Source organism: Oncorhynchus masou, chromosome 12 (assembly GCF_036934945.1).
Source record: "Oncorhynchus masou masou isolate Uvic2021 chromosome 12, UVic_Omas_1.1, whole genome shotgun sequence".
NCBI classification, from domain to species: domain Eukaryota; kingdom Metazoa; phylum Chordata; class Actinopteri; order Salmoniformes; family Salmonidae; genus Oncorhynchus; species Oncorhynchus masou.
This window is the reverse complement of record NC_088223.1, coordinates 19,825,684-19,838,228: the sequence shown is the minus strand read 5'-3', so window position 1 is coordinate 19,838,228 and position 12,545 is coordinate 19,825,684. Positions and strand designations below refer to the sequence as shown.

General features: G+C 48.6%; 1 protein-coding gene across 3 annotated transcripts in view; it reads left to right on the top strand.

The window, feature by feature from the left end:
- Nucleotides 1–12,545, top strand: part of LOC135549666 (engulfment and cell motility protein 1-like) — a 216,435-nt gene that overhangs the window by 94,856 nt on the left and 109,034 nt on the right. For 2 of the 3 annotated variants that reach the window (XM_064979847.1, XM_064979846.1), the window contains exons 6-9: nt 520–689; nt 9,623–9,658; nt 11,781–11,880; nt 12,354–12,505. In XM_064979847.1, the coding sequence (XP_064835919.1) occupies nt 520–689; nt 9,623–9,658; nt 11,781–11,880; nt 12,354–12,505 (458 nt within the window). The remainder of the gene's footprint in view (nt 1–519; nt 690–9,622; nt 9,659–11,780; nt 11,881–12,353; nt 12,506–12,545) is intronic. The other variant, XM_064979848.1, reaches the window with a different exon arrangement.

Here is a 12,545-nt window from a genome sequence, read left to right as displayed (position 1 = left end):
CTTTTGACCTCAGAACAGACTCAATTTGTCAGGGCATGGACTCAACCAGGTGTCGAAAGGGATGCTGGCCCATGTTGACTCCACAGTTGTGTCAAGCTGGCTGGATGTCCTTTGAGTGGTGGACCATTCTTGATACACACGGGAAACTGTTGAGTGTAAAAAATCCAGCTGTGTTGCAGTTCCTGACACAACCGTTTGCGCCTGGCATCAACTACCATACCCAGTTCAAAGGCACTTAAATATTGTATTTTGTCCATTCTCTCTTTGAATGGCACAAATACACAATCCATGTCTCAGTTGTCTCGAGGCTTACAAATCCTTCTTTAGGGCCTGTCTCCTCCCCTTTGTCTACACTGATTGAAGTGACATCAATAAGGGATCGTAGTTTTCACCTGGAATCACCTGGTCAGTCTGTCATGGATAGAGCAGGTGTTCTTAATGTTTTGTACACTCAGTGTATATCCGGTGTATAACCCCTGTCTCTGCCGTCTCCCCGGCTGTCTCCCCCCTCCTCTCCAGTCTCAGACAGCGGCCCAGCTCCACGAGAGGATCCAGTCATCCAGTATGGATGCCAAGCTGGAGGCTCTGAAGGACCTGGCCAACTCTTCCAGAGACGTCACCTTCGCCCAGGAGTTCATCAACCTGGACGGCATCTCACTGCTCACACAGATGGTGGAGAGCGGCACAGAGTACGTACTTCATCTCTCCTCCATTCCTTCTTTTATTCTGTCTTTTCCGGCAGCCCCACCTCATTCCCAAGGAGTGTTAAATGCTGGTCTGCCTCTGTCTCTGCTTGTCTCACTGGGCTTTGGGCCTGGTAAGCTGTCTGTGTCCCAGATGGCATCCTATTCCCTATATAGTGCACTACTTTTGATGCAGGGCCAATAGGGTTCAGGGCAAAAGTACTGTAGGTAATAGGGTGCCATTTTGGAAGCGGTCTCTGTCTCAGCGGAAGGTTACGGCGGGGGCAGGAAGTGGCATTTTGCTGAGGTGGAGTTTCTCCACCGTGATGTTGACTGGAACCCCATGCGGGGAGGAGGCAGGGGGAGAGGAGAGCCAGGGGGGGAGAGGAGAGCCAGGGAGGGAGAGGAGAGCCAGGGAGGGAGAGGAGAGCCAGGGAGGGAGAGGAGAGCCAGGGAGGGAGAGGAGAGCCAGGTAGGGAGAGGAGAGCCAGGTAGGGAGAGGAGAGCCAGGGAGGGAGAGGAGAGCCAGGTAGGGAGAGGAGAGCCAGGGAGGGAGAGGAGAGCCTGGGTGGGAGAGGAGAGCCTGGGTGGGAGAGGAGAGCCTGGGTGGGAGAGGAGAGCCTGGGTGGGAGAGGAGAGCCTGGGTGGGAGAGGAGAGCCAGGGTGGGAGAGGAGAGCCTGGGTGGGAGAGGAGAGCCTGGGTGGGAGAGGAGAGCCAGGGGGGGAGAGGAGAGCCAGGGAGGGAGAGGAGAGCCAGGGAGGGAGAGGAGAGCCAGGGAGGGAGAGGAGAGCCTGGGTGGGAGAGGAGAGCCAGGGAGGGAGAGGAGAGCCAGGGAGGGAGAGGAGAGCCAGGGAGGGAGAGGAGAGCCTGGGTGGGAGAGGAGAGCCAGGGAGGGAGAGGAGAGCCAGGGGGTGAGGAGAGCCAGGGGGGGAGAGGAGAGCCAGGGAGGGAGAGGAGAGCCAGGGAGGGAGAGGAGAGCCAGGGAGGGAGAGGAGAGCCAGGGAGGGAGAGGAGAGCCTGGGAGGGAGCGGAGAGCCTGGGTGGGAGAGGAGAGCCTGGGTGGGAGAGGAGAGCCTGGGTGGGAGAGGAGAGCCTGGGTGGGAGAGGAGAGCCAGGGAGGGAGAGGAGAGCCAGGGTGGGAGAGGAGAGCCTGGGTGGGAGAGGAGAGCCAGGGGGGGAGAGGAGAGCCAGGGAGGGAGAGGAGAGCCAGGGAGGGAGAGGAGAGCCTGGGTGGGAGAGGAGAGCCTGGGAGGGAGAGGAGAGCCTGGGTGGGAGAGGAGAGCCAGGGAGAGAGGAGAGCCTGGGAGGGAGAGGAGAGCCTGGGTGGGAGAGGAGAGCCTGGGAGGGAGAGGAGAGCCTGGGTGGGAGAGGAGAGCCTGGGAGGGAGAGGAGAGCCAGGGAGAGAGAGGAGAGCCTGGGTGGGAGAGGAGAGCCTGGGAGGGAGAGGAGAGCCAGGGAGAGAGAGGAGAGCCAGGGAGGGAGAGGAGAGCCTGGGAGGGAGAGGAGAGCCTGGGAGGGAGAGGAGAGCCAGGGAGGGAGAGGAGAGCCAGGGAGGGAGAGGAGAGCCAGGGAGAGAGAGGAGAGCCAGGGAGGGAGAGGAGAGCCTGGGAGGGAGAGGAGAGCCAGGTAGGGAGAGGAGAGCCTGGGAGGGAGAGGAGAGCCTGGGTGGGAGAGGAGAGCCTGGGAGGGAGAGGAGAGCCAGGGAGAGAGAGGAGAGCCTGGGAGGGAGAGGAGAGCCTGGGACGGAGAGGAGAGCCAGGGAGGGAGAGGAGAGCCAGGGAGGGAGAGGAGAGCCAGGGGGAGAGGAGAGCCAGGGAGGGAGAGGAGAGCCAGGGGGTGAGGAGAGCCAGGGGGGAGAGGAGAGCCAGGGAGGGAGAGGAGAGCCAGGGAGGGAGAGGAGAGCCTGGGAGGGAGCGGAGAGCCTGGGTGGGAGAGGAGAGCCTGGGAGGGAGAGGAGAGCCAGGGAGGGAGAGGAGAGCCTGGGAGGGAGAGGAGAGCCTGGGAGGGAGAGGAGAGCCTGGGAGGGAGAGGAGAGCCAGGGAGGGAGAGGAGAGCCAGGGAGAGAGAGGAGAGCCTGGGGAGAGAGGAGAGCCTGGGTGGGAGAGGAGAGCCAGGGAGGGAGAGGAGAGCCAGGGAGAGAGAGGAGAGCCAGGGAGGGAGAGGAGAGCCTGGGAGGGAGAGGAGAGCCAGGGAGGGAGAGGAGAGCCAGGGAGAGAGAGGAGAGCCAGGGAGAGAGAGGAGAGCCTGGGAGGGAGAGGAGAGCCTGGGTGGGAGAGGAGAGCCAGGGAGGGAGAGGAGAGCCAGGGAGGGAGAGGAGAGCCAGGGAGAGAGAGGAGAGCCTGGGAGGGAGAGGAGAGCCTGGGTGGGAGAGGAGAGCCTGGGAGGGAGAGGAGAGCCAGGGAGGGAGAGGAGAGCCAGGGAGGGAGAGGAGAGCCTGGGTGGGAGAGGAGAGCCTGGGAGGGAGAGGAGAGCCTGGGAGGGAGAGGAGAGGCAGGGAGGGAGAGGAGAGCCTGGGAGGGAGAGGAGAGCCAGGGAGGGAGAGGAGAGGCAGGGAGGGAGAGGAGAGCCTGGGAGGGAGAGGAGAGGCAGGGAGGGAGAGGAGAGGCAGGGAGGAGAGGGAGAGCCTGGGAGGGGAGGAGAGCCAGGGAGAGAGAGGAGAGCCTGGGAGGGAGAGGAGAGCCTGGGAGGGAGAGGAGAGGCAGGGAGGGAGAGGAGAGCCTGGGAGGGAGAGGAGAGGCAGGGAGGGAGAGGAGAGAGGCAGGGAGGGAGAGGAGAGCCTGGGAGGAGAGGAGAGCCTGGGAGGGAGAGGAGAGGCAGGGAGGGAGAGGAGAGCCTGGGAGGGAGAGGAGAGGCAGGGAGGGAGAGGAGAGCCTGGGTGGGAGAGGAGAGCCAGGGAGGGAGAGGAGAGCCAGGGAGGGAGAGGAGAGCCAGGGAGGGAGAGGAGAGCCTGGGAGGGAGAGGAGAGCCTGGGTGGGAGAGGAGAGCCTGGGAGGGAGAGGAGAGGCAGGGAGGGAGAGGAGAGCCTGGGAGGGAGAGGAGAGACAGGGAGGGAGAGGAGAGGCAGGGAGGGAGAGGAGAGCCTGGGAGGGAGAGGAGAGCCTGGGAGGGAGAGGAGAGGCAGGGAGGGAGAGGAGAGCCTGGGAGGGAGAGGAGAGGCAGGGAGGGAGAGGAGAGCCTGGGTGGGAGAGGAGAGCCAGGGAGGGAGAGGAGAGCCAGGGAGGGAGAGGAGAGCCAGGGAGGGAGAGGAGAGCCTGGGAGGGAGAGGAGAGCCAGGGAGGGAGAGGAGAGCCAGGGAGGGAGAGGAGAGCCAGGGTCATGCTGTGTGATTGCAGAGTCAAAACACACATTGGAGACTCACACAGTCAAAGCAAGACACACACATACACACACCCTCTCTTTCTCACACACGTACACCCCCCATTCAATCACACACAGTCAGCCGTCTCCAGTCACCCCACTGTACTGAACAGCCCTGAATCCAACCAAATGCTTGTCTTTCCCAGCAGACCCTCATTATAGGCTAGCCCAGGGCTCTGGACACAGCATTTACTGGCTGAGAGGGCGTCAGTGGTCTGAAACACACACACACACACACACACACACACACACACACACACACACACACACACACACACACACACGCACAGCTACATGACATCCTCATTAAGCCTCCAAGCCCAGAGAGACTTCTCAGTCAGTAGCAGCTCCCCTGATACAAACATACACTCTCTCTGATAGAACAAACACACACTCTCTCTGATAGACCAAACACACACTCTCTCTGATAGACCAAACACACTCTCTCTGATAGACCAAACACACTCTCTCTGATAGACCAAACACACTCTCTCTGATAGAACAAACACACACTCTCTCTGATAGAACAAACACACACTCTCTCTGATAGACCAAACACACTCTCTCTGATAGACCAAACACACTCTCTCTGATAGACCAAACACACTCTCTCTGATAGACCAAACACACTCTCTCTGATAGACCAAACACACTCTCTCTGATAGAACAAACACACTCTCTCTGATAGAACAAACACACTCTCTCTGATAGAACAAACACACACTCTCTCTGATAGAACAAACACACTCTCTCTGATAGACCAAACACACTCTCTCTGATAGACCAAACACACTCTCTCTGATAGACCAAACACACTCTCTCTCTGATAGACCAAACACACACTCTCTCTGATAGACCAAACACACACTCTCTCTGATAGACCAAACACACTCTCTCTGATAGACCAAACACACTCTCTCTGATAGACCAAACACACTCTCTCTGATAGACCAAACACACTCTCTCTCTGATAGACCAAACACACACTCTCTCTGATAGACCAAACACACACTCTCTCTGATAGACCAAACACACTCTCTCTGATAGACCAAACACACTCTCTCTGATAGACCAAACACACTCTCTCTGATAGAACAAACACACACTCTCTCTGATAGAACAAACACACACTCTCTCTGATAGACCAAACACACTCTCTCTGATAGACCAAACACACTCTCTCTGATAGACCAAACACACTCTCTCTGATAGACCAAACACACTCTCTCTGATAGACCAAACACACTCTCTCTGATAGACCAAACACACTCTCTCTGATAGAACAAACACACTCTCTCTGATAGAACAAACACACTCTCTCTGATAGAACAAACACACACTCTCTCTGATAGAACAAACACACTCTCTCTGATAGACCAAACACACTCTCTCTGATAGACCAAACACACTCTCTCTGATAGACCAAACACACTCTCTCTCTGATAGACCAAACACACACTCTCTCTGATAGACCAAACACACACTCTCTCTGATAGACCAAACACACTCTCTCTGATAGACCAAACACACTCTCTCTGATAGACCAAACACACTCTCTCTGATAGACCAAACACACTCTCTCTCTGATAGACCAAACACACACTCTCTCTGATAGACCAAACACACACTCTCTCTGATAGACCAAACACACACTCTCTCTGATAGACCAAACACACACTCTCTCTGATAGACCAAACACACACTCTATCTAACTGGAGAGCACAGCTGAACTCATCTAACTCTGACACTTGGAATGATATATAGTGTATATCTCCTCTACAATAAGAACTAGAACCTTCAATTCTGTTAGTGTATCTCCCTTCTACAATAAGAACTAGAACCTTCCATTCTGTTAGTGTCTCCCCTCTACAATAAGAACTAGAACCTTCCATTCTGTTAGTGTCTCCCCTCTACAATAAGAACTAGAACCTTCCATTCTGTTAGTGTATCTCCCCTCTACAATAAGAACTGGAACCTTCCATTCTGTTAGTGTCTCCCCTCTACAATAAGAACTAGAACCTTCCATTCTGTTAGTGTCTCCCCTCTACAATAAGAACTAGAACCTTCCATTCTGTTAGTGTATCTCCCCTCTAAAATAAGAACTAGAACCTTCCGTTCTTTTAGTGTATCTCCCTTCTACAATAAGAACTAGAACCTTCCATTCTGTTAGTGTCTCCCCTCTACAATAAGAACTAGAACCTTCCATTCTGTTAGTGTATCTCCCCTCTAAAATAAGAACTAGAACCTTCCGTTCTTTTAGTGTATCTCCCCTCTACAATAAGAACTAGAACCTTCCATTCTGTTAGTGTATCTCCCCTCTACAATAAGAACTAGAACCTTCCATTCTGTTAGTGTATCTCCCCTCTACAATAAGAACTGGAACCTTCCATTCTGTTAGTGTATCTCCCCTCTAAAATAAGAACTAGAACCTTCCGTTCTTTTAGTGTATCTCCCCTCTACAATAAGAACTAGAACCTTCCATTCTGTTAGTGTCTCCCCTCTACAATAAGAACTGGAACCTTCCATTCTGTTAGTGTATCTCCCCTCTACAATAAGAACTAGAACCGTCCATTCTGTTAGTGTATCTCCCTTCTACAATAAGAAGTAGAACCGTCCATTCTGTTAGTGTATCTCCCCTCTACAATAAGAAGTAGAACCGTCCATTCTGTTAGTGTATCTCCCCTCTACAATAAGAACTAGAACCGTCCATTCTGTTAGTGTATCTCCCCTCTACAATAAGAACTAGAACCGTCCATTCTGTTAGTGTATCTCCCCTCTACAATAAGAACTAGAACCTTCCATTCTGTTAGTGTATCTCCCCTCTACAATAAGAACTAGAACCGTCCATTCTGTTAGTGTATCTCCCCTCTACAATAAGAACTAGAACCTTCCATTCTGTTAGTGTATCTTCCCTCTACAATAAGAACTAGAACCGTCCATTCTGTTAGTGTATCTCCCCTCTACAATAAGAAGTAGAACCGTCCATTCTGTTAGTGTATCTCCCCTCTACAATAAGAACTAGAACCGTCCATTCTGTTAGTGTATCTCCCTTCTACAATAAGAAGTAGAACCGTCCATTCTGTTAGTGTATCTCCCCTCTACAATAAGAACTAGAACCGTCCATTCTGTTAGTGTATCTTCCCTCTACAATAAGAAGTAGAACCGTCCATTCTGTTAGTGTATCTCCCTTCTACAATAAGAAGTAGAACCGTCCATTCTGTTTGTGTATCTCCCTTCTACAATAAGAAGTAGAACCGTCCATTCTGTTAGTGTATCTTCCCTCTACAATAAGAACTAGAACCGTCCATTCTGTTAGTGTATCTCCCTTCTACAATAAGAAGTAGAACCGTCCATTCTGTTAGTGTATCTCCCCTCTACAATAAGAAGTAGAACCGTCCATTCTGTTAGTGTATCTTCCCTCTACAATAAGAACTAGAACCGTCCATTCTGTTAGTGTATCTTCCTTCTACAATAAGAAGTAGAACCGTCCATTCTGTTAGTGTATCTCCCCTCTACAATAAGAAGTAGAACCTTCCATTCTGTTAGTCTACAAGAAGAACCTTCCATCCTTGTACAGGGGAGGTGAAGACCCATTGTATTGCACCCGGTGTATTGCTGCTTTCCATGTTGTCTGTTGTCTGCAGCTTGTGAAGTGTGCAAACACTGTGTTGCCTTTATGAAATTTGTCCTGCTGCTTTTTGTTCTATGTTGCTCTGTCTGTATGCTACATCTTGCTTGTCCTATGTTGCTCTGTCTGTATGCTATGTCTTGCTTGTCCTATGTTGCTCTGTCTGTATGCTACATCTTGCTTGTCCTATGTTGCTCTGTCTGTATGCTACATCTTGCTTGTCCTATGTTGCTCTGTCTGTATGCTATGTCTTGCTTGTCCTATGTTGCTCTGTCTGTATGCTATATCTTGCTTGTCCTATGTTGCTCTGTCTGTATGCTATGTCTTGCTTGTCCTATGTTGCTCTGTCTGTATGCTACATCTTGCTTGTCCTATGTTGCTCTGTCTGTATGCTATGTCTTGCTTGTCCTATGTTGCTCTGCGTGTGCTCACTGCTCAATGATTGTCTATATTGTAATTGTTTTTAATAACCTGCCCAGGGACTGCGGTTGAAAATGAGCCGGCTGGCTAAAACCGGCACTTTTACTGAAACGTTGATTAATGTGCACTGTCCCTGTAAAATGTAAATAAACTCAAAACCACCACATTTACATTTACAATGTGTGCCTCCCAAGCAACACCCTATTCCCTAATATATCGCACTACTTTAGACCAGGACCCATAGTAGTGTTGACATGTCTCCCTTTACTGTATAGATTGATTGTGCCATTTAAAGCAAAATTATTTATTTTGTGATCTTGATTTAAATGTTCTTAATGCAAATGTTCTTAATGCATATTCATTTCTCTATTAATAATTTAACCTCTTTCATGTTCTTATAAGCAGTGCTGCCCACTTAATTCCCCCATGATGCATACTGCCACCTCAGGCCTCTTTCTTTAAATATGTTTTATGTAGATTACTCCTGCGTCAACAGAGCGAAGCCCCGGAGTTTGAAAGTGCAGGCGTGTGTGTGTATCATCTACAATCCTCATCTACATTCCTGCTGACCGACTAGTGTAATATGATAATTCACACGCTTAAGAAAAAGAGACACCAGGGAGCAGTACTTTCTAATATCCCAGTCTGGGGCATGACAACATGCTGTATTAATGTGGCATACTGGATCAGTGATTGAAAGAAGTTTTGCGCCCCCTATTGGTGTAGTAACATAGCTGATACATTCCTGAACTGCTGAGAATGTTCAGTAGGACCAACTTCAACTGGCGAACATTTTGGATCCCTGGGAAATGTTAATTTTGTAGCAAGCTTACTGTTTTATCACAAAACAAGATGATGTTAAGGTCTCACATGAGAGTCTTTTTGTTGTTTAAATGTATTGTTGGCCATTTTTGGTCAGTTTGTTGCCATCTTTGCAAACAATGTCTGTCTGTCTGTCTGTCTGTCTGTCTGTCTGTCTGTCTGTCTGTCTGTCTTTCTACATGTTATTTGCTCAAATATCCTCCTCCACTTCTATCACCATCTTATCTCTACCCATTCCCCTGTGTTAACCAGAGCCCTGTATATCTTTATGGCTTTGGTCTCAGTGTAATTCTGTTTGGCCAAATGTGTTGTTCTCTGTATTGTGTCACATGTTACTGGAGCAAGTCAGCCTTGTGTTGCCATCTAAATTTGAGTTGTCACTGTGAAGCTCTGTTCACATCCTATCCATCTCCAACCTCCATGTGTCTGGGCTCTGGGGCCATATGTATGAAGCATCTCAGAGTAGGACTGCTGGTCTAGGATCAGGACTCTCCTGTCCATGCGAACTTATTCATTACGAAAATCCCATACAGCCCCCTGTTCTGGTCTTATCAGAAAGAAGCTACAGTGACAGATCGTACACACACACACACACACCCGGGCAATGTGTCTATTGTCTAACCATAGCCTCCATCTGTCTACTATGACTTGAGCCCCTTCTTCCGTGGTCATTGTTCTCCTCTGATGCCAAAGTTTCTTAAATCTTTGCAGACGCTATCAGAAACTACAGAAGATAATGAAGCCATGGTAAGCCCTCCCTTTCCCTTCCCCTCCCCAGTCAGATAACTACCCTGACTGGCTTTGTACTCTTCCCTCTAATCTACCCGGCAACTGAGTCTGCATGATTCAAAACTCAGGCCCTGGTGCTTCTATTAAACTGATGGTAAACAACATGGCTGCCATCACTGGCTTTCGTCTTGAAATAAAACTTGTTTGTTTTGTTTATCTCTGGTTACATCCCAAATGGAACCCTATTCCCTACATAGTGCACTACTTTTGACCAGGGCCCAGGCCCTATATAGGGAATAGGTTGATATTTGAGACTCATGCTCTGTGTACCATGTAACCGAATCAGCATTGTTCTCAAATTTTTGCACGAGGTATTGGGCAATTGGTTGATGTTCAAAGGGAACTAACCGCATACTCTTGTTTCACGTGGGACGTTGTTTTGAAGAGCACCATGACAATGACTCATAAGGAAACTCACAGGCCAAATTCAGAGATTCTTCTTGGATTCTTGGTTCTAAACTTGATGTTAAAGGGTGTATTCACTAGTTACCAAACGGAAGCTAAACAGGCTGAAACGGGGAGAGACCTACCTGCACTTTTAGAAACAATTAGAAACACTTGTTTTAGTTCCAAAACGTTTTTACATCGTAAAACGTTTTTGCTACAGTTTGCCCTAATGAATACACCCCGTTTGATGGGCACTTTAATGTTAGGTGGTGGTGGGTTGTTAGAGATGTTAATTGGGCAGTCCTTTACACCCTATTCATATGAATATTCTGCAGTTCACTGTCCTCACCCTGTAGTGTAAAGACATCATTCTGTAGGGTTACATTCTTTCGTCTTGTCAACATGTCGTTCTTACATCTTAAATGAGTCAACTTTTTTTAGAATGTCACAGGTCTAATGCATTAGAATTGCATTTATTTTTAATGAACCTTTATTTAACAAGGCAAGTCAGTTAAGAACAAATTCTTATTTACAATGACGGCCCACCTAGAATAATTTTAGTAGAATCGTGTACTTACCTGATCCTTTCATACATCACGTAACTCCCCACTGCCATGTGCAAACGCTTACTCACCCCAGTCCAACCGTGGACTAAGTACTACTAATTAATCAAGTATTACTAATGAATGTGTCTGAGATGTGAGCCATAATGTTGTCTGTGATTGACCAAATGTGTTAATGAATTAACCGTATGTTGCTAAGCCTGTAATTGGTCTGGTCCTGCCAGTGTGTTATTAACCAAATCTTTGTTAGAATGGGTTTTGTTTATACGAACTTTATATTAGTTATAATGTAGAATTTCTTTACATATATACATATTTTTTTGCTTTTTTTTATTATGTTTATGAAATGTGTTTGTACTTAAAAAGTACATATGGCATGTTGTTTTTTTGAATATTAAAGATTACTTTCAAGTCGAGCATTGGAGACTATTGGCCAACTTTATTAAATATGAAGCACTATTAAAACCTGACTGCAGGGGGCAATATTTGACAATATTTCCCACATGATATCTAGAGGTGTGCTTCACCGTTTTGATTTATACAGTATTTCAGGTTTTTGTCATGACTAATCACACAGTTAAGAATTTCTGAAAATGTCAAAAACAGCAATTCATTTATATAAATCTTCATTTATTGCTTATCATTTGTATTTTTCTATGAGATTTATGTAGGCTGTTTTTCCTGCGAACTTCTGTTGGTGATTCAACATAACAAATTGTAACACTTTGCTTTCACACCATTGGATAAAAATCTTCCAGGAAATAATGTTGCTTGGTCCTCCTTTGATGTCAACTATAATCTCTACTAATAACTATCTACTAGTAACTGCATGGGAATGATTAATGAATGAATGCTCTCCAGCTACGTGGCTCTGCTCCCCTGCACTGTCTGGCTCCTGCTGGCTCTCTGTTTCCTCCTGTTGTTCATGACGGACGGAGTCATCTGTCTGACCCATCGGGAGCCGCACTCGTCGTCCTCTCGCATTTCTGTGCCCTCAGCATACCTGGCTGTGGCTTCACCCTGTCCTCTCCTCTGCTCTCCCTGGGACCAAGGCTTTTGGCTGCTTAGCTATACGCGTGGCAGCACCAGTGGCAGAGACGTTTCTATTGGCTGTTGTTGTTGTGTTTCAGTTTCGGCGACTTGTTGTCGTTCACGCTGACAGCGTTTGTGGAGCTCATGGACCACGGCATCGTCTCCTGGGATACCTTCTCTGTCGCTTTCATCAAGAAGGTGCCTGCTCATTAAGTGTGTGTGGTGGTCGGGGCTGTGTGGTGGGCGGGGCTGTGTGGTGGGCGGGGCTGTGTATGTGTGCTCTTCTGTCACCTTCATCAAGAAGGTGCTCCAGCAAACCAGTATCAAGTTGTGTTATAGATCATGTGTAAAAACCATGTGCTAAATGAGAAAGAAGGTGCACAAACAAACTAAGTCATCTTGAATTGCGGATCATGTGTATGAACAAACTGAACAATATGAATTAGCAAGGTGCCTGCTCTCAAACAGTTTATAACATGTATTACGCATGTTAATAACATGTTTGTAATACCACACACTGGAATTATGATATTAAAGTGTTTGTAAACTTTTTTTGAAATACCTCTGAAATAGAGCCCATGTAGTCTCTGAATAACAATCCCCATGTGACTCTTTTTTAAATATTTTTTTAATGTGTTTTCTCATCAGTTACTAACACTTCTCTATTGCAGATTGCAGGTTATGTGAACAAGTCAGCCATGGACACGGCTGTGCTGCAGCGGTCCCTGGCCATTCTGGAGTCCATGGTGCTCAACAGTCAGGACCTCTACCAGAAGGTGGCGCAAGAGATCACCATCGGACAGCTTATACCCCATCTGCAGGGGTGAGCGAGAGCCGCACGGTCAACTGCACTCAGCTATATT